Source organism: Vigna umbellata, chromosome 1, assembly GCF_029865625.1.
Source record: "Vigna umbellata cultivar VRB3 chromosome 1, Vumbellata_1.0, whole genome shotgun sequence".
Lineage (NCBI taxonomy): Eukaryota > Viridiplantae > Streptophyta > Magnoliopsida > Fabales > Fabaceae > Vigna > Vigna umbellata.
The window spans coordinates 69,468,434-69,487,577 of NC_142165.1; the positions used below are offsets into that span (position 1 = coordinate 69,468,434).

Genomic DNA, 19,144 nt, shown 5'->3' on the forward strand with positions numbered 1-19,144 from the left:
CTACTGTGACAGCTCAGAAACAGGTATTATAATGAAGTTACTACAATATCAACCTCATCCAGTTGATTATGTAGTCAAATTATGATGTTATAATCAATCCACAATTTGTTTGGAAGAGAATCTCATCTTTCATACTAGAACCAAGCATGTTAGGTGCATCATCATTTTTATCAAAGAAAAGTGCTACAAGGTAAAATCGATATGAAATATGTCAACACTCAAGGTCATGTTATAGATGTATCTACTAAAAGTCTAAATAGTTCAAAGTTTGAAGAGTTCAAAAGAACAACTCAATATGCCGAGAAATGTTTTACTATGAAGAGAAAATAATCAAGGGAAGTGTTAAAATAGTAATGACAATTTCTCTCACTCACCTTAATTTAAGGAAAAACAATGTTATATTTCTATTATGCTTTGTTATATTTTGTTAAGGGATAATATTTTCAATTTTAATATTTTTAGAAAATTTATTTATTACATAAACTTACGACAATATTGTGTAAAATAATCAAATACAAAACATAACAAACAGGAGTTGGGCACCAAAAATCTGTTACTCTCTCCACCACCACACAATTCTTCCTACACCTTCCCAACTTTTCTTATTTCCAAAACTAACCTTATATAAATATTTATTTTTTACTTTTACTTATTTTAATTTAAAACTCTATTCCCATTCCCATTCCCTGCGGCAGTACCCCCACACCCCCACACCCTCACATAACCCCTTCCTTCCTCACATACCATTCCTCTCTCCAAGTTCCAATTATTTATTCTTCTTTTCCATTCCAGCTGTGACCTCCAACCCAACCACCACTTCTTCATCTCCAACCTCCCTCCAAACCATACCCTAGTTTGTAACCATCCTCACTAAAATTCTCTCTTTCTAATTCAAATACAACACTTCTCACGCCAGTCACTCCTCTTCTTTCCTAAACCACACTACAACTCAATTCTACTCTATTTTCTCCATGACGTTCCCATAAACAAGTCACATCATGCAAAGTTTCTTTTTGTTTTCATTACATCTACAACTTCCAGAAACCAATTGAATACTCTTTCTTTTCATTTTCTTTTTATTTTTCAATAACAGAATTATCTCTTCTTATAAGCTCCCTTCCTCTCACCACAATGCCATCTTTACTAGAAAACATACCAACAGACGCTTATTTACAGTGCACACCTTCATTGTGAGAACCTTTCTCCTCCACCATCCTTGTCTATTTTCTTCTTTGTTACGATTGAGTTTCAGCTTTTTCCCCTTGTTATCAAAATCTCTGCTTTGCTACTTTTTCCTTCTCAGCTTCTTCTTCTATGTTGGAAATGTGATTTCGCGATCCACAACTTTTCTGGGCTCATGGTTACAACTTTTCTAAATACTGACATATGTAATCTTTATGCTTGAACGGACGTAGATATGCAACGGAAGTTGGTATCCGTTCGTTGACGTCCGTTTAAGAATATAACGGATACTGACATCCGTTTCAGTGTATAAATTATAAAGTTAAAATTTTTAATCACAAAATATTAAATATTATAGAAGGGTAAAAAGGGAATGAAGAGGTGTAGGAAACACCTTGTGGTGGTGAAGGGAGTAACATTCTATTTGTTATTCAACACTTCCTTTCACTTAATAATTCACGGCATTGAAAAGTTGAGTAATAGAAAATTATATTAATAGGAGTAGACCAAACGTAGCTGAAAAGTTGAGAAATGCAACTTTCCCCTTAACAATTATTGAGGCATAGGATCAATCGGCGCTGCATTTTTATCGGTTCACCATATTTAGATCTCATCTCTGCTGCTATAGCATTGTACACATCAATACTGCTACTTTATCTATAACACGTACGCTTGATCCGAAAGTGTTCTCAGAATTTGAAATCATCTCCTTGAAACCCTTTTTTGAGGAGTACAATATGACAAATATAGCCCCACCAACACATTCATAGTATCCTTATTCACAGTATCATACATAAAATAAATTGATACACAGACTCTTATTACAAGACATATCCATCAATATTTATGATCATAGATAAGAATTATGAGTAAAGAAGGGAAAAGTCAGCATATATTTCACTATCTGTTGGACCTCCTTGCAGCATCTTTGATCTGAAGGATAATGTAGCGTCACCTTCTCCACTGAGGTTGATTCAACTTATCTGAAATTGATAATATACACATAACACAGTGAAGAATGTCAAAAAGTAAGGCTTCAAGCAGAGTTCACTACAATTGTAATCACTCCACATCATTCAGGGATAAAGAGAAAAATGAAAACAACTACTAATTTTCATCTATTTCAAGTATATACTATATAGAGAAAGGAAAGTGTATGACATGCTGACACTTAATATGAAAAATGAGAACTATAGATGTATATCATAAGATTATATTGAAATGATCAAGACAAGATCATGTAAGTAAAAATAACTTATGATTGTATGACTCAGATTTAAAACTCTCATTCTTAAATTTAGAACTATTCTCACTTGGTGAAGTCTTGTATATATGGGTGTAATCAAGCACTATAAGTAATAATTTTAAAACAAGTTGTCCAAATCCTGAAAAGGACTTGAAAAATGAGCATGCATAACAAAACCAACTTGAAGCATGTATATAGATATTGAGAATGTTTTCTGTAGATAAATGTGTGTCTGTGCAAGTCATTGTAACTGTATTTCCAAAATCTTTTGTTACAAATTCACTATCAATTGAAATGGTAAAAGAAAGTAAAACCAAAAATGATCTCATGAATAGGTGAAATCCTAAATTCTTACGAGTTCCATCCCTTGAAGATGATAGAGATCTGTCAGTCTTTATCTTGTTGGTCAAGGCAGCCAATCTATCTGATCGTGGAGAGAATGAACCTAGCTTGACACTAAGCGAAGATGAAAGCGAAAGCCTGCGAGTTATACTGCTTACATCTGCCAGATCACTAACAGACCGTGGAGAGCACTGTCCTCTTAGCTTAGCTTTTGTAGATTCAGTGGGAGCCATGTAACTTGGAAGTCTTGGAGTGTTATCATGCAACACATTTTCAAGATCTGTAAAATTAGCAGGCAGGGAAGCTCTTCTCTGGAAATTCTTACTCTTCACATCATTCAACTCCTCAATCACTCCTCCATCTTTACTATTCATCAAACTAGGCTGCAAGGGATTAGTACCGTTACATGGCTCATTATTATCATGCTCTTGTGCTTGCTGTATAAGACTTTTCCCAAGATCACACTCTTCTGACTTTGACACTGCCAAATATTTCATCTTCTCTGATGAAGCACCAGCATCCTCCTCTGGAACATCATTGACTTTTGTATGATCTAAAACTTTTCTTACCATGAGTCTTCTCTTCTCATCAGAAGCCTCCGACTTATCAGAAACATTCTGAATTTGAGATGTTTTAGAACTCCTTTTCTCAAGTTCCTTTGGTGAATGTTCCTTAGCTGAATGCAATGCGGGGTTTGAATTCTTTTTTGGATACCGTTTATGTTTGTTGGAATCTGAGACTAAATCATGAGGTCCTTTCCTGGCATTTTTTTTAACTTGCCCCTTATTAGTTTCTACACTTTGAGAACTTCCATTTTTCTTATCAGACACTGAATCAGATCTCTGCGCTTCTTGAAGAGGAACCCAAAAGTGTGATTTCGTCCAACGGCCAAGCCATTCCGAAACCAAGTTAGGTTCACCAGTATTATATTTGAGACGTAGAGAAACAGCATAGGGTGATGAAATCAGAAGCTGAAAGGCATATATCGTAAGTTATTATCTAAAACAATAAGAGAAAGGGACAAGAATAGGACAAACATCCTTATGTTCAATGATATGCAATTCATAATTCATATCAGTAAAAGGGTTTAGCCATTAACCTGTGAAATACTAAGAGTTAACAACTAACTAACAATCAATCAGGCACCAGTTCTTTAATTATTAAAATCAATATACTCGTTTCAATAAATCATATCAGTAAATGATTGTAAGAATTTAGTAATTGGACCTATTAAACGCTGGGATATAAACTTAAAAATTAAGACAGAACATGAAGGTTTCCATTTCAATAAACTACTGATATGTATACTTACAAATACCAAGAAATTTTTTGCGCATATTATTTTCATGCTTCAAAGAGCATGTAAAAGGCATATGAGAATATCCAATATGATAAGAGGAAGAAGAAAGACTTGTGTGAAAGCAAATAATGAATGCAAAATGTACTGTGTGAAACATGATGACCGGATTCATATAACCCAAATGTGGTAGTAGATGAAAATCATATAGGACACTTTAACATGAGAGAAAAGAAAGACGAAACATAACTGACGCATACTATTTCAGCAAACTAAACAAGAAAGAACGCAAGCACCAAGAACACCAACCTTAAACTTATTAGGGTAACATTCTTTTATGGACAGTAAAAGTATTAGTTGATAATGACATCTTGATTCTAGTTTGTAGTGAACTGAATAAGCTTTATCATCTCAAGTGCGAACAAGAGCAAAGTTACACTTTGTATATGAGACATAAAAACTTCCTACCTTGTGAGCAAAGGTCTTATCTGAGACCTTCACTGCCTGTGTAGATGTAACTACTCCAGTAGATTTCGAGAATTTAGTATCCTGAGCAGAAAGATATCGCAGAAGAAATTAGTTGATGCATATAAGTAAAAGGGCAAGTAGCTGATGAAACTCATCTTGAAATCTAAGCTATGAAATGTGAAGCATAAATCACTAAAACTTTCTCATTGTATTATAACATCTTTCAATATTGATTAAATGAAAATCCTTTAAAATGTCTATCAAAGATAAACCACAGATGATTGTGCTGAAATCATTAGTTCAAGTATGTTTACCTTCAAAAGTTTCTGGACTGCAAGGCCAATATCAGAGTGCCTAACCTTGTAACCACGGGCCAATGCTTGAAATCTTACTATTGACTTCACACAATACAAAGCAGAAATAGCTTGTCTTCGAACCAACTGGCCACGAATATAAGCTTGCAGTGGAATGATATCTTTTACAGTTTTATATGTCCCTCGCGCCTTCAATTGGATAAGATATGAATCACTCATGAACCATTCATATAAGAGGAGTTGGTGTTTATGAAATTTGCACCATCCAGTGATAGTTTATAAACCAGGGATCAAACCATATAACAAATGCATGGCCAAATAATTTCAATTTTTGTTTGCACTATTTTTCTCCTAGAATGTGCAGAAGCTCATACAAACAGATGCCATATAAAAATTTGATAGTGAACATAACTTCCAAAGGATATTGTATAAATGTAAGATGTGAATACCTGATAGCCTCTAATTGCTGCCTGAATTGTTGTTATTGCTGTTTTTATTAGCCTGCTTTTCTCATTACGGTCCTCAGAATAAAAATTATCATGAGATTGTCCATTGGCAAGCTCATCTTCAGTTGAAAGAATTATCCCATCATTTGATGATACACTAACTACTTCCTTTTCTGATAGCATTCCTTTAATAGCATTTGCACCAGATATGGAAGAAGACATGGATGTCTCCGAAGACACCACCAGAACATCCTTGGTACTTGAAGGTTTCTTTACAACAACAGAATTCACAATTACAACTTGCAGGTTAGTAAGTCTAAGTGCTTACATTACAGTTACAGCTAATAAAAACCAGATAGTAAATTAGAAATATTTCAGAAAAGACTTTGTACTTTTGGCATTCACACATGAGCAATAATTTGGATTAAATAATAAACGAACATTTTAATGCTGCAGGTAAATTTTCACCTAAAGATTCCTGTCCTTCAGACACCCTTTTATTTTTACAATAATATAGACATTGAGAAGATTATCCATAAACAAAGATTGAGGCCAATCACAAATGCCAGAAAGAAAACTTACATAAATATCTTTCTCTCTTGAAGACTTTGACTTTGACGACGATTTCTTCCCCAGAAGCAAGTTTCTGATCCATTTTCCAGGACTCTGTCTTCCCATCACGGCAAAATCAATACTTCAGAAAGCACAGACTTCCAATATCAGAATCTGCAAGCATCACATATAACAGAACAGAGCCCTTTAATTAGGAAGCTTCAGTAAAACATCTAGAGCAAGACAATTTCTATTTTCTAAGAGTTTCTTCCAACAATATCTTCGACCAAGTAAAGACCATGAACCATAAACAAAAACTCAGAACTAAAAGAAAAATAAAATCAACAATTACATCAGCTGCAGCACACTGTAATTCCTTCTCACATAGAACTAACACATTACTGATATTATTACCATTATTACCAGAATTTAAACAGTGCTCACACAAAAATAGCCACGAGTAATTTAAAAAAAGAAAAAAAAAACTGCAGTGCCTATTTTCTGATAATAAGGACAATAAGTAAGAGTCAAAGAGAAGCAGGAATGGTTGTTCTGTACACAATGCCAAAGAAGAGTCACCTTCAAGGTGCACGCTTTCCCATAAGGAAACAGTGAAAGTAGGAAAACCACAAACGTTTGATGCCAACAACAACGAAAGGAACAGGTGGAGATAGCATTTGAAGAAGTCACATAGCATTTGAAGAAACTGAGAAGAGAAGAAAACTTAGAAAGAAAACGTTACTAATTAATTTAAGAGACAGATAAATAAATAAATAAACGTGGCAGTCATTAAGGAGCCGACAGAAGTGACAGTGTCCTATGGAATTGAAGAGACTCTGTAATGCACACTGCAAGATACCTCCCTCGAGGTTTCATGTTTCATGTTTCAAATCTAACAAAAACACATCTTTGCTTTTTTTAGTCTAAATTTTAGGCTATGTTTTTTGGTCCCTGATTATTATATATCTCCCCAAAGAAGATACTAATGATATTTTATGTTTACTATGCTTTAATATATGTCTGATGTTAAATTAGAATATATAATTTTTGTACATTTTCTTTGTTTAAATTGTATTTATTATATTGCTTATAATAATTGAAATCCATCTAATAATTTGTCATTTCAAAACTGAGGTGTCTTTTGTCATGTTGCAATGATGGATGCGATATTATGATCACTTTTTTGGATTGAGTATTTTTAACTGCTATAAATTTTAGTACTTTTTAATACATGACATTAATTTCTCAGTTTTTGTTCCCGTTTAATTCTTATCTAAACATAAAAAATGAAGGTTTTTTTTTTTTTTTGTTGTTCAAATTTACGTATTACATGTATCAAAACCAAAATTTTACTATAAGCATATTTGTAAGTAATTGAACGAAGCCATAATCCAAACGATGCTAGTTTAATTAAGTATTATCCTTGCGAGAGAGGGGGAAAAAAAGAAAGAAAACTAGGATCATTTCACGTGCTCTTTTTTCCCGTACCTTACAAAAATTAAATATTACTAATAATACTCGACTAAAATATTACTTTAATGACTTTGGACTTCACGTTATTACTTCCGGAAGTGAAAAATCTATTAAACTTTAAATTCAACCTGAAAATTAGATAAAAAAAAATCCAATAATCAAATTTAAAATTGATGAAATCATTAAGGCTGTCATGATGATTACACTTTTGAAGAAGAAAGGGAAGGAAGAATTTGGGTGATGATAAGTGTTTGTTTGAGTAGATACCTGAAGATGGATTTATGAGAATTTGTGAGATATGGTCATTTTCTATCATTCGCAAATTTGTTCAGATTTAGAGTGATTTTTTAAAAAAATTATTTTTGTCCTTTAATATATGGTAAAATACCACGTCCAAATGCAATGTATTCGATTCCAAACGTTGGATGATCGATTCCAACTTGCATTGATTAATAATAAATAAACAACACAGTTTCATGCATATGTTACGGTGCAGTGCTTTATCTTCTGTACATTTTGATACACAATGAAGTCATGAATGTCCTAGCTCTAGCTTATGCAGAGATTTGATTCCTTGAACTCTGCTTAACACAACCAGGACAACACACGAAAGATTCCCACCAATACAGTGTGAGCTTCGAATTTGAAAATGTTTGACCAGCGAAGACTCATTAGTGTGGTTGGTACTTGGTTGGTTTGTGTATTAACTTTGTGTGGTTTATGTATTAATTTTGGGTAGAAGGAGCTCATCTCATTGGTATGGTGTGTTGTGCGAGTGTTTATGCTGAAGTGTTTGTGTATTGAGTGCGGTGAAGACAAAGCTCAAATCATGATAGTAATTGTTTTTGTGAAGGTTTTTATTCTTTTGTAGGTTGAAGGCATGTTGGTTAAAGATGTTTTTATTCTTTTGTAGGTTGAAGGCATGTTGGTTAAAGATGAAGACCAAGAATGGAGGTTATTGATTTATGGTTGATGCGTCGAGGTTGATGGTTGATGTTGCCATACTAAAGATGAAGATGAAGAACAGGAACGCTTGGTTTTGGTGTTGTTGTATTCAATTCACCAATTTGCTTTTAGTACCACTCCAAAAGGCCTATTACCAAGAGAGGTATCTTATGTGTATATAAACTCATATCCATCTCTTGTTTTATTCTATGTGGGACTTTGTTTGTACCTTAAAAATCCTCCCCTCAAACAAAGGATTATGGTTCTCCACCTCCCCTACAGCGGAAGTCTTTTCATATCCGAGTACATTGTAGACCCATGGTTATGCCACTGAGCATTTCTTGCTCTCCACCTCCGATGATTCATCTGATTATCTGCCATCAGCCACCTGTCAGGGCTTCACCTTACCATGGAGGACATATTCGTCTGAGGCCGGTCACTAGACTTGAACCATCGGCTTTGATATCAATTGTAGGGGGGACAACACACATAGATCTCCATAATGGTAAGATATGGTCTACCTTAGGCTAAGCTCTCACAGATTTGATCTGATACCAATTGTAGGGAGGGAAAACACACATAGATCTCCACAATGGTAAAATATTGTCCGCTTTGGGCTAAACCCTCACGGATTTGCTCTGATACCAATTATAGGGAGGGGCAACACACATGGATCTCCACAATGATAAGATATTGTCCACTTTGGGCTAAGCCCTCACGCATTTGCTTTTGGTACCACTCCAAAAGGTCTCTTACCAAGGGAGGTATCTTTTGTGTATATAAACCCATATCCATCTCTTGTTTTATTCTATGTAGGACTTTGTTTGTATCCTAACACCATGCATAAGCCCGAGAGTCCATGCAGTAGTGGGAGTCCATAGAGGTTGTTGTAATGGCAACACCTCTAACCCTTTCTTTGTGTTGCAAGTGTTACGAAGGAGAATATGACTTTGTGGTGCAACTATGAAAGAGAACCAATGTGCTAGAGGTTCATCTCAGCTTGAAGCATTCTCTACAGTTCGTTCAAGGTAGTTGATGTTTAACAAAGTTATCTTGAGTCTTTTCTTGAAGCATTCTTTCATATAACATTGTTAACAACTTTGGTTTGATATCGTAAGTCTTTTCTTTCAAAATTCACATTTGAAAATAGCCATGAAGAATTTGAACATAATTTCTTATAACTATGGAAGGTATATATGTACAAGATAAGGTACTAATTGTATCCTAAATTGCAATGTGTTTTAAGAGGGTCTGATTCCATGAATGATTCAGCTTATTTTTGAAGAAATTTTCAAGAGGTGTGTCCTCTACTATGCTTCTTTTTTAGTCACTATATGAATGCATGAATTTGGTAATAAGTGTATATTGAATGTATTATACATGACTTAATTATAATGTTTATGTTTATTGGACCTATGAAGTTGTTAAAATGTTAATTGGAGTTATTTATGACATTGTGATGTTGGTAATAGTGATAATATATGTTTTTTATGATGACAACACATAATTAATAATAACACATGTGTGTACTGTGTTATACATATCATATGCTTATGCTGACTTTGTTATATTTGTAAAAGCATATATGTGAACATTATTGTGTTGATTATAACATACCACTATGTTTAATATGTGATTTTATCTATGGATGCATAACATATGTTTTCGAAAATGAAAAACCACAAGCACTATGGTTGAACTTTAAAGTGTGGCAAAATAACAGTTTTAAGTCGATTACATTATTGGTGAAATCGATTAAAACTCGTATGTTTGCACAAACACTTTTCAAGTGTGTTGTGAGATGTTTTGAGAAGAAAAGTTTTCAAAAATGTGCTAAGTGTTTCTACTTAATGGATTGCATGAAACTTGTATTCGACTAAGTTTGTTATTGATTTGAAAACTGATTAAATGCTTGACATAATTGTCACAATGGTCATATTTTTAAATATGTTGACCAAACATTTATTATGAATCGATTATATTAAATGTGCATTCAATTAATGAATTTGACTGTTATTATTCTGTTACAACTGTCAAATGTATTCGACTACATTAATAGTCAAATTGATTAAAAAGCGTATGAATTGCTTTAAATTATATATAGACGCATGATTTGAATTCTAAAAGAAGAATAATGATTTTACACTTCATATCTTTCAGAAAATGTTGTGATATCTTACAAGAAAAGAAAATCTCCAAGAACCAAAGATCTACCATGATAATTTAGAGTCTTGAAGGTTTCTTGAGCAACAAGGTTTACTGTGTTTGAACGTCTAATCTCTCTGCACAACGAGGTGTATTTTGCTTGATTAGGAACTCTACAATCGTGAAGATTGGCTGGTATTCCCTGTGGTGATTATAGAAAGAAGAACTGTGTTCTTGACTTTGAGAGTGTCTCAAAGGGTTTGACAGCAGAAGAGGGTGTTCTTGCTGCGTGTCTTGTTTGTTGTATTGCCTATATTAGATTAGTGGGTTAGAGAGGTGTTTTACATTTTGACGTGAGGTCGCTGTAAAAAACTTGGTGTAAAAACCTAGATCTTTATAGTGTATTTGCTTCCTGTGGTTGGAAGGACATTAGATATAGGCAGGTTGGTCGAACCAGTATAAAAACCAGTGTTTGATTTCTCTGATCCCTACACTCTTTATTACAGTCGATTAACCTATTTTTGTATTCGATTAAGTGAACTGCTGCATTACATACCATTTTACTTGCGATTCAAGAAAATTCTAAAGACATCCTATTTTGCGAAAACATTTTTGAAAGTAATCATTTTTTACGTAACACCAATTCACTCCCCCTTCTTGGTGTGAGAAACGAAGCACTCATTTTTAACATGGAGGAACAGTAGCTCAATTTCTTCATATAATTGGCCATAACGTTAAGAATAAAAGGGTGACATTTTAACTCCATCGATTTGGGTCAACTGTTAGCAAAAACGTTCGCAATGTGTTGGATGTTATTTTAAGTCTAGAATTTGAATTTTTAATTCAGTCCTCAAGAAATGAGTTTCATCCATTTGTCCTAAACAACAATCGATTTTACCCATACTTTAAGGTAATGATTTCAACACTTATTAATATGTAATTTTATCAAAGTCCACTATTGTTTTTTAATTTTTTCATGAGTTATTATTTTTATGTTTAGGATTGTTTAGGGGCCACAGATGGAACTCATGTTCAAGTAAGGGTTCCAAAATCAAATGCTCCTAAATATCGAGGAAGAAAAGATTGACCAATACAAAATGTGTTTGTTGCATGTGATTTCAATATGAAATTCACATTCGTTCTGATTCAAGAATTTTAAAGGATGTTTTTGCTCGAGATGATCCGTTGGTTATCCGCGAAGGTTAGTGTTCATTGCGGTCTTAATTTTTTGTTATTATTAGTGACTAAATATCGCTATCTGTACAATAGGAAAGTATTATTTTGGCGATGCTGGATTTATGTTGAAAGAAAACAGTTATGACTCCATATAGAGGCGTCAAATATCACCTTAAATAATTTACATGCAGAGGACCACAGAATCCACGCGAACTCTTTAACTATGGTCATTCATCCTTGAAAAATGTCATTAAAAGGACATTTGGTGTGTTGAAAAAAAGGTTCCCTATCATTGCTAGTTGCACTGAACCACATTATGGGTTGGATACAATGATATTAATTATATTAGCTTGTTGTATCCTACACAACTTCCTTTGCGGCGTAGATAACGATGACTCATTACTTGATGAGGTTGGCAATGAACTGAATGAAAGGGAAGACCACACAACATCATCTCAAGTTTGTGAAGAAGATTATAGGTTTGGTAGTAATATTACAGATTCCATAACAGATGGGATGTGTCGAGATTATCAAAACTTGTAGTTCTTATAATTGATTGTGTTGTTTAACTATGTTATTTGCACCTTCACAACAACTTTTGAGCTCCATAGGAATTTAAAACCACTATTGTGTTCCATACGTAGACTACCTTGAAATATAGTATATGTCGACTATAACGTCCTAAATTTTTAGGGTGTCAGATTATTCAAAAATCGGTAAAATTTCAAACTTTAACATAATGCGGGAACGTATTTTCAAAGCCTCAACATTTAAATATGCATAAAACACAATAGTTCCAAAACATCTGTCCAATGAAAATAACAAAGGAAATAAAATACCTCCCATTACATTGTCTTAAAGTTCAAAAGTAATAACTGTAAATAAAATCACAAGTTTGTCCCTTGTCATCTCTCGAATCTATCATGTCTCAACACCATCTGCAACATCATCTGCTCACGTATAACATCACACATTATATGATCATCGCATTCACATGTACACACACAAACATATATGGGTAAGCTACCGGTAAAACAATCATAATAACATGATATAAACATACTAATTAAATCAATAATAATCAAACATCAATAATAATAAAAATAAGAGTCTTAGTCCTCTAACATAACAATTCAATCAAACGAATTACTTGATCCTCGATCCTTGATCATCATCATAGGTACACCACCAACATTATTATCCCAATCATAAATCACATTGTGAGCATAACTAAACCATGAACTCTAACATGACAAGACTCAGTCACACTCTTGTACCTTACCTCACCGACTGTAGTCGTTCCTATAGTCCCATCTATAGCTTCCCCATACAAATACTCTCAATTCATCCTTCTTCTGGCTTCGGACCTGTTCTCATATCACACAAGGCAGAACATTTATCCCCCTCACCAAAGAAGATTCAACACTTGAATACCATTATCTTTTCTACAACTATTTGCCAAAGAGAATGTCACCCTATTTTCAACAACCAATGCCAAAGAGAGTCATCCCCTTTTCAACAACCAATGCCAAAGGGAGTCACCACTCTCTTTTCAACAACCAATGCCAAAGAGAGCACCTATCCGCAGATAGAACCAAGATTTACTAGGTACAAAGGGTAGACTTTATCCTTCACTCTCATGCTTATCAATCACATGCTCCTTTACATCCCAACACTCATTCATACTACCATTCACAATCACAATTCAAAACTGACCCTAAACATGCCCATTACTCTCAATCCTTGACTACCAACGCACTTCATTGCTTCCTAGGCCTGCACCACGTACGTTCTTCATCAAATTCTCTAATTTTCATCAAATTCGCTAATTTTCATCAAAATACACTTTGATATAAAATTATGACTTTTGATAATTGATTATCTCAGTGTATTTTACCTAGAAACATCACGCAAGAGGTGATAATCGATTATTCACGCAACCAGACTTAAAATCGATGCGCAATAATCGATTATCACTAGTGATAATCGATTATCTCCGAAACGAAACACATCCTGGATATAATTCAAGTCTACAAACACACCTGCAATAACCCTAAGTCACAAGGAAACTTCCCCAAAACATCATTCATTCGTTCAAGCATCACATACCCTTGTAAACATACTCAAACACATACATACAACACTTGAATCATCCAAATTCAATCATTATACATATTATAATCCAAAACAACATAATTATAATGCATATAATTATTACCACACCCTTACACATACATTTGCATGGAAAACCCCCAAGTCTCATAACTTTATTCTCCTTTAGCATCAAACCCTCTATTGGGATAGCCCAATAACCATACATACATTCATAGGGAAAACCCAACACAAATATAACATAAACCCTATGCCCAAGCATACATAAACCCTTGCCCAACAAGATCAACATACAGCCATAATCATAATCATGCATCATATATCAACAAGGATTATTAATCAAAGTAACCAAGAACACATATAACATGAGATAATTAATCAAAGAAAGGTAAGTTTCTCATACCTTGGCCAATCCTAGGGCTTTATCTACACTCTAAAACATCACCAATCTTTAAGGTTTCAGCACTTCTTTCTCTTCTCTCCCAAAACCGCCTTTCTTTCTTTCTCTCTCTTTTCGTTCTAGATAGGTTAGAATGTGCAACCCTAATTTCCCTTTCTCCTTTTTATCTTTTCTTATTCTATCTTTATCTTTTTAATTAAAATAATATCAAAGTCCACTAAATCTTTTAATTTCAGATTTATTTTCCTTTCCTTTACTTTCTACACCCCCCTAACTTAATTTTTGCACTAATTAATGAGGGTAAAATGACATTTTTGCCCTTGGGCCCAAATACAAATTCAAACACAAAAGTTATTTTAATTATCTTTCTTTCTAGAATTTGGCCCACACCTATTTAAACCTAAATCACACTTTTACCCTCACTCCAACACATCATATTAGTAACAACACCACACACAAATCATCCAAATAACAACATTTAAAACATGTGTTCCACTTAATAAATTATAACATTAAATAATAAACATAATAATTATAATTCTATAAAACATTTAACCATCAAACACCAATTACCAACAAATAAGGTCCAAGTCTCATAACCACATTATTCTCTAATTATCACATTTTCCTAGGACCTCATTGAAAATTGTATTTTTTCTTCCTTCTTCCATACCAAGGAATCCTCTCAAACTCTTTTAAAAGTTTGGTCATTTATGAATTGAAAGAATTCATGTTCATAGGCTTTCTTCACACTAGTCTGGCTCTTCTCTAAGTTAAATTCCACACCAATATGCTATATACTCGACCCCTAGCCTTCCAATAGTTCTATCTTTACAATTTGAAATTGCAAATAGCCTAGGAAACCTACAACAGAGTAATGTTCCTCTTATCGATTTGTCTCCTAAAACTTGATTTTATTTTCTCTATTTTCCATATTACACTGTTTTCAAATCAATAACCTTATTGAGTGTATCCATAGACAAAGCGTAGATCTTTCCACCACTCAGATTCATTCTATGTTGTGTTAAAATCATTAAAGTTACTTCAGGATCTATGCTTAGATTCTAAAATTTCACTCCATTTCCCTTGGTTTTCCATGCCTAGTCTCTCTATTTCCATTTTTCTAAAAGGACTTTGCTAAAGTTTTTAATATCTTTAATTTTGTGTCCCCCTTCTTCTTATTTTATGCTATCTTTCTATCCTCAAATTCCCAACCCTAAAGAAAGTTTCTTTGTATTTTTATAAGATCCTTACATATACTTTTCGATGCTTTGTAGAAAGACTGATAATACTGAGGAAATGCTTAAATGATGGACTTTATTAGGCAAACACCACCAATAAACAACAACAATATACCTTTCTAGCTAGTTAACTTATTCCTAACTTTGTCTACCATATCTTGTCAAAATTGTTTTTCCTTAGAGATGGGTACAAACAAAGTCCCACATTAGATAAAATAAGAGATGGACATGAGTTTATATACACATAAGATACCAACATTGGTAAGAGGCCTTTTGGAGTGGTACCAAAAGCAAATCTTTGAGGGCTTGACCCAAAGCGAACAATATCTTATCAGTGTGGAGATCTAAGTGTATGTGTATGTGTGTTGTCCCTCCCTACAAATGGTATCAAAGCCCATGGTTTAGGTCTGGTGACCGGGCTCAAACGAGTACATCCCTCCATGATTAGGTGAAGCCTTGACAGGTGGCCGACAGATAGCCTGGAAGTGAATCATGAGAGGTGGAGAGCAAGAGATGTTGACCATAGTCTTTTGTTTTAGGGGAGGATGATGGACATGAGTTTATATACACATAAGATACCTTCATTGGTAAAAGGCCTTTTGGAGTGCTACCAAAAGCAAATCCGTGAGAGCTTAACCCAAAGCGAACAATATCTTATCAGTGTGGAGATCTATGTGTATGTGTATGTGTGTTGTCCCTCCCTACGTTAATATATAAAGACAGATAAAAGTTATTATACCTATTGGTTATTCACACCATTGATGCAATGGCAATGAAATCTGTCATTGTTATTACATCGATTTTTTTTATGTAAATTCCAAAAGTGTTCAACTTCCTCTTGGTACTTTTCAGACCCGCGAATTTATTTTTCAAATACTCTTTTGAAAGGCATGTTATCTTATATCATGGTTTAAAAAAAATGGTCACCTTTTCTTTTCCGAAAAAAGGAAAAATACACATTAAAAAAAAAGTTTCATTCATCATTTTTCACAAAAACTTCAGTAACCTTTTAGCATTTATATTTAAATATACAACATGAAAACAAACAAATTAAATTCATTATATAATCAAGTATAAACACAAATAAAATGAGATGCGTATATATATACCGAAATTTCATAAAATTTTGAAAATGAGACTTAAAGTATATATAATAAATCTAATAAACAAGAAATAAATATTCTAACTTGTCTTACAATTCAAAATCATTAATCATTTTATTAAACTTCAAGCAAGAAACTAAAGAGTTCATTGATGAATTAATATAAAAGAAAACTACAATCATAAATATAAAGAAGACCAAATAAGTTAAACAATCATTTTACTTTTGTACAAATTAAATATAACAATATAATCAAATCTATAAAACAATTTTACATGAAATAAACTCAAATTCAAAAGTGAACCTTATTATAAAATTTCATTTTATTAAACTTCAAATAAGAAACTAAAGAGTTCATTGACAAATTAATATAAAAGAAAACTACAATCATAAATATAAAGAAGACAAAATAAGTTAAATAATCATTTTACTTTTGTACAAATTAAATATAACAATATAATCAAATCTATAAAACAATTTTACATGAAATAAACTCAAATTCAAAAGTAAACCTTATTATAAAATTTCATTTTATTAAACTTCAAATAAGAAACTAAAGAGTTCATTGATGAATTCAACATAAAAAAACTACAATCATAAATATAAAAGACCAAATAAGTTAAATAATCAACTTACTTTTGTACAAATTAAATATAACCATATAATCAAATCTATGAAGCAATTTTACATTAAATAAATCTCAAATTCAAACAGGAACCTTATTACAAAATTTAGCACAGATTCAAACTTTTTTGCTATTGAGGATTGTTATTGAGACTACACTATTATGCATCTTACTCTAAGCTATGTACTTCACTTATAATTTTAGGATTTAGGGTTGCAAAATTAAAGCTGAAAGTTGTGTGTTGTGTGTGACATTGAACCCTAGCACACATAAAAATTTAACATTATTTTTAACCTAAATATCTTAAGACAAGAAATTTATGAATCTTTCATCTTATATGATGTATAATTTTGTCATTTTATCTCATGTGAAATTTGGATTCATATTTAAATTATTTTCAATAATTTAAGTTTTTTTCATATGTTATTTTTTCCTTCGTATGATGACCTGCTTATACCCTCTTATTATGATTATGATGATGTTGTAATTTTTTTGTTGTATTTGTTATTATAACTATCTAAGTGATTACTATAACGAACAGTCTTTCTGAATTTATTTTATTTTTCATAAAAGAGGAGCATTAGGTATGTATATATATAAGTGATATGACTGTAATGCATAAAAGGACAATTGACATTACGTCCTTTTAAATATTTATGATATTATGCAATTTCGTAACAAATTTGCAAATATTTATAGCTTTGTCGTTTTGTATTTCTTTTTAATGGACGTAATTTCAACACAGACACCTTCTAAGATTCATCTAACACGTAATCAAGCATTTTCACAAGATTAGTACAATCTGAACACTTCCATCGCTTTTTCAAGACCTTCTTTGGTAAAGAGTATCAAACTTAGTAAAATAAATTGCAAGATTCTGCAAAATCTGAACACATGCATTATCTATCAATATTCATCCATCTCCATGCAAACTCTTCCATTCTCGGTTTCAATAAAATATCCAATACTTCAAAGTCAAAACTCTTCTCTTCATTATTAGGAGTAAAATTGACTTCTCCATCACCATACACACACAAACTTAAATAGTGATTATACTTTTGATTTACCAGAATTATTATAATGATCAAATCGTGACAAAAACGACAATCCAATTGCTGCATACTACTTTTCTAATCCCTGGCTCAATACCAGCAACATGCATACAAGAGAAACCGATGCTAAAACTCTTCTTCAGATCTTGTCTTTACTTCCATTTTCTTTTTCATGACAGGTTGTCCACCACTTTTTTATGTGCACCAAACACCTATGATAATATATAATAAACAAGAAAAAGATTAGATGAAAATAATTCTTGCAACTGGTTACTTCTAATTTAGTAGATTAATTAATTGTGATAATATCACTGTATTCACTGAACAAGTTTTGAGAGTAAAAATTAACAAAGATTTTGTGCAGAATGTATATTAAAGTATATGTCTTGTTGTCACGCATTTTACCGAGAATTTGTGGCAACCTCGGTCTTCTGTCTTCACTTTGCTCTCACTTCAGTGGAAACATCTCACCGACAGAGACCCCCACCACCACAAAGCTCCAAATTCCAAAGCTCACCTCACCCAACCATTGAGCAGTTATGGCATTATTATGGACAATGAAAGCTAAATTATTGTGGATAAAAAGAGCTTAATCATCATCCATTATTCAACATCAACTTTTTACGTTCTCACTTATAACGAAATGAAACGACTTAATATTGCTTTATTCTAAAAATGAACTGATCTGGAAACATATACCTATATAGATGTAAAATAAAATTTTCAGATATTACAAAAATGAAATAACAAGATAACTTCTAAGGGAGAATGTGAGCATTCTTTACTGAGAGAATCATGTTTTTGAAAAACACTTTTGAAGACAATAATGTTCGTGTAAATATTAAACTTAATTACAGATAATCTCATGTAATATTATATGATTGATGAGTTCCCGTAATGGTTAGACATATTACATAGTGTACTTGCATACTATTCAGAAAATCTAACTAAATTACGTTAAAGTAGCCAACAATTTTCTTGTACTTTACAGTTCATAATTGGATAATGCAGAAGCTTTTAGTTAAA

The 19,144-nt window shown here is 32.8% G+C and overlaps 1 protein-coding gene across 2 annotated transcripts; it reads right to left on the reverse strand.

Moving 5' to 3' along the window:
- Positions 1-1,646: 1,646 nt before the first annotated feature.
- On the reverse strand, positions 1,647-6,716 carry LOC124837686 (protein IQ-DOMAIN 29-like). 2 transcript variants are annotated; one of them, XM_047313132.2, is made up of 7 exons: positions 6,427-6,716; positions 5,878-6,021; positions 5,299-5,565; positions 4,850-5,038; positions 4,536-4,616; positions 2,784-3,741; positions 1,647-2,165 (listed from the first exon to the last, which is right to left on the reverse strand). In XM_047313132.2, exons 2-7 carry the CDS (start codon positions 5,971-5,973, stop codon positions 2,134-2,136), a joined length of 1,623 nt encoding a protein of 540 aa, XP_047169088.1. In that variant the 5' UTR covers positions 5,974-6,021; positions 6,427-6,716; the 3' UTR covers positions 1,647-2,133. The 2 variants fall into 2 exon arrangements, with proteins under 2 accessions (XP_047169088.1, XP_047169101.1); XM_047313145.2 differs by lacking the exon at positions 6,427-6,716 and adding an exon at positions 6,200-6,317.
- Positions 6,717-19,144: the final 12,428 nt, after the last annotated feature.